The following is a 3136-nucleotide window of genomic DNA, read 5'->3' as shown; positions in this document are numbered from 1 at the left end:
GACCTTCTCAAAGACACATGGTAGTTTGCCCACAGGATTGGAGTATTAAATACCTCTTGTGCTAAAAATTTATTCATTCGATGTAGTGCTTTGCTTGATATACAAATTTCAAGTTTTATATGAATGTAAATGTGGATGTCCAGTACGGAAGGTTGCACATTCTTTCATCAACTACCTGATTTTGATATATTCCATGGAGATATATGTAGAATTTTCAAGAAAGAAATAGAGCCCTTCTAGTGATCAGTTTTTCATGCATGCAAATAAAGATGTTGTAGGGTAGAGGAGCTGATTTAAAGACGTCAAAACTTTGCGAGGAATTGCAAGCAATGTACTACACCATTTTGAGTGTGGATGAGTGCAAATGAAAGAGATGCGCATCACGAACACATAGTAGAAAGTGCAACCCAAATGGTGCTTTGCAGACAAAGATTGACACGGTTTTTGAATTTCTGTGTAACAAAATTGAGTACCAATGGTGAACATGTCGGGGGGAGTTTAGAGACATTGCACACAACGAGGATTGAACCCTCTCAATTTGAGGGTCAAGATTTCTCCCTAGCCCCGTAAATCATGCACGAACTTGCTTCTAACTGTATCTAATCGGTGCAGAGTTGCTTTATTATCTGGAGTTTGATGGCTCCCTAAATAGAGACCCGTCTTTTAACTGGCTCCTCTACCCTATGAGAGAATAGAGACATTTAGCTTAGCATAGCTAGATTCTTATGCTTTTAGATTTGATGCATTTACTCCCGTATTCCAACAAAGTAATTGAGGTTGTCATTAGTCCCTATTTGAATTTCCACTTTGGATTTCACTTCTTTCTAAAAATCCCTTCCACAAGACCACCAATCTGCCCATATCTAACCGTGGATTAGAAGCCTACAATATGCACATAATCAATCCATGAGACAATGTGCTAGCAACCTTGTGAACAATAGAAAAGACCTAAAATTTGATAGCTTCCTTCTGCACTATCCTCCTGAACATGACTTGTCAAGTGTGGCCTAATGAAAAATTCTCTTCTTTGTTTTGTTGGATTGTAGGAGGCATGTACTAATGCAAACGTTCAAGATTTGGAAAACGATTCTAGCCCCAAATCTTGCTAAATGGATGAAAACTGCTTTTCTTAGGCTTTGCAACTCGTGCTAATAATTTGCACTCTCCGGTAGTGCCTTAGAGGGCTCCCTTGTACGAGTGCTGCAAGTAAAGGGGCCGTTGACATCACAGACAGTCTTCAGTGGTTAAAAGGCACTAGAAACAACTTGCAACTCATCAAATCCCTAGGTAATGGGTGTTTTGTAATTGTAGGGGGTGCTCGACGCACCCCTTAACGAAATGTTTGGAGAAGGAACAAGCTACATCAGGTTTCAAGAGGGAGTTAGACCAGCTATAGGACTCCGTGGAGGAATTTGGAGGCCCCCCTAAGGGCTTCTTTAGGGGGCCCTAAAGGCGTCTTTAGAGGCCCCCCTAAAGGTGTCTTTAGTGGGCCTATGGGGGAGCTCTCTTAGAAAATGGTTACGAATCCCAAAGAGTTGACTACAATATTTTCACCTCAACTCTTCTGTAATGATTCAGCAAGGCTGTTATTAAAAAAAAAACAGTTGACGAGACAACGAGAGAGAAGATCGATCGCTAGGAGGACGAGGAGGAGGAGGAGGGGAGCGCTATTCGTAGAGCCTGTAATTAGGGTTCATGGCGCAGCAGGAGAAGCCGCAGAAGCCGAGTGAGGGAGCTGATCAAGACGCAGACAACGTCAAAAAGAACAGAATCCAGGTCTCCAACACCAAGAAACCCCTCTTCTTCTATGTCAACCTTGCCAAGGTACACACATTCAGCCTCCTCTCATTCTTTGCCTTCGCACCTTCATTTAACCTTCATTACCTGCTTCAATTGCCTCTCAACCATGGCTAAGTGAATAATATATAACTCAGCACAAGCCAGCAACCACCGCTGATTCTCAGAAAAAAGAGAAACCCTAGAATGAAAAGATCTAGTATATTTTTCTTTAAACAGACTATTTCACACAAGCATCACTGAGATCTGGACATGGCAGACGCATTTGCATCCATGCCAACAACCAAGATGGCAACGGTTGCTCGACCCAGGGAGTCTCAAGATGTGGTAATCAGTGCAAGGTGCAAGACAATTATATACTAGAGATGTGTCAAGTTCGTGGGGTCCTATGATGGGCATTTCATAAGCAAAGAACTGAGAGTAGTTGATTCTCCCAAATACTGAGGGGGCGTGATTAATTATTCTTCCTTGGGAGAAGCACAATCTCCGTGCTCAAGTGTTGTCATACTCGTATGGTAAATGATGGCGTATATTATGCATATGGTATGACCAAACATAGTTGCCATGCTTAGGAATTGAAAATATGTGTGCAAGTTTTTCAAGAAGTGGCTTTGGTTTTTGTACAAGAATTTGACTGAGTTGGTGATCAAGGGTCCTAGGAACACGGTACATTGTTGAGTTTTATAGAGTTTACCACATCAAAGGCACTATCCAAAAGCTTGTTTGCCCAAATGAGTACAAAATAGAATTAGTGTGTACAATTTGGTGCAAACCATGCCCACAGGTTTGTGGTGGAACCATAATCGCCTCACTTTGCTAATTAGTCTCAAGTGATCTGAATACTCGTGGTTCTGGGACTTTAACTGGTTGTCTCTTGACTTCTTCTTTTGACGTGTTCTTTCAGAGGTTCATGCAACAATATGAAGAAGTAGAGTTGTCTGCTCTCGGAATGGGTGAGCATCTTTTTGTCTCTGGTGTAGTATACTTTTCTTTGTGGCATCTCAGTCATTTGATTGTATTGTCTCATGATTGCAGCGATTTCAACTGTCGTCACAGTGGTGGAGATTTTGAAGAATAATGGACTGGCAAGCGTCAAGAGTAAGGCTAATCCCTGCATCTTTGATTCTGATGGCTTCCAATTTTATGTTTTATTAATACATAGAATAGACTCCAATTTAACTCTTAAGGAGAAGAAAACTGTCAGGGAAAGGTTAAGAACAGAAGAAGACCAGGGAATAGTGAATGCATACACAAATAGCATGCACTCTAAACACCTTCTTCATATAGAAAGTACAAAGGCTCTTGGCTCTCCAATGTTCAACAGACTTAGATGTTTTGC

At 41.4% G+C, this 3136-nt stretch overlaps 1 protein-coding gene across 3 annotated transcripts in view; it reads left to right on the top strand.

The window, feature by feature from the left end:
• Nucleotides 1-1570: 1570 nt before the first annotated feature.
• LOC147424312 (uncharacterized protein At2g34160-like) overlaps nt 1571-3136 on the top strand; it is a 7671-nt gene continuing 6105 nt past the window's right edge. Inside the window, exons 1-3 of one of the 3 annotated variants that reach the window (XM_086500381.1) lie at nt 1571-1824; nt 2702-2750; nt 2833-2895. In XM_086500381.1, coding sequence (XP_086356507.1) covers nt 1696-1824; nt 2702-2750; nt 2833-2895 — 241 coding nt within the window. In that variant the 5' untranslated portion in view covers nt 1571-1695. The remainder of the gene's footprint in view (nt 1825-2701; nt 2751-2832; nt 2896-3136) is intronic. The other 2 variants (XM_086500384.1, XM_086500382.1) reach the window with 2 other exon arrangements.

This window comes from Adiantum capillus-veneris, chromosome 25 (assembly GCF_014529385.1).
Source record: "Adiantum capillus-veneris isolate H3 chromosome 25, ASM1452938v2, whole genome shotgun sequence".
Lineage (NCBI taxonomy): Eukaryota > Viridiplantae > Streptophyta > Polypodiopsida > Polypodiales > Pteridaceae > Adiantum > Adiantum capillus-veneris.
The sequence above is the reverse complement of the archived record's forward strand: the minus strand, read 5'-3'. Positions and strand labels throughout refer to the sequence as shown.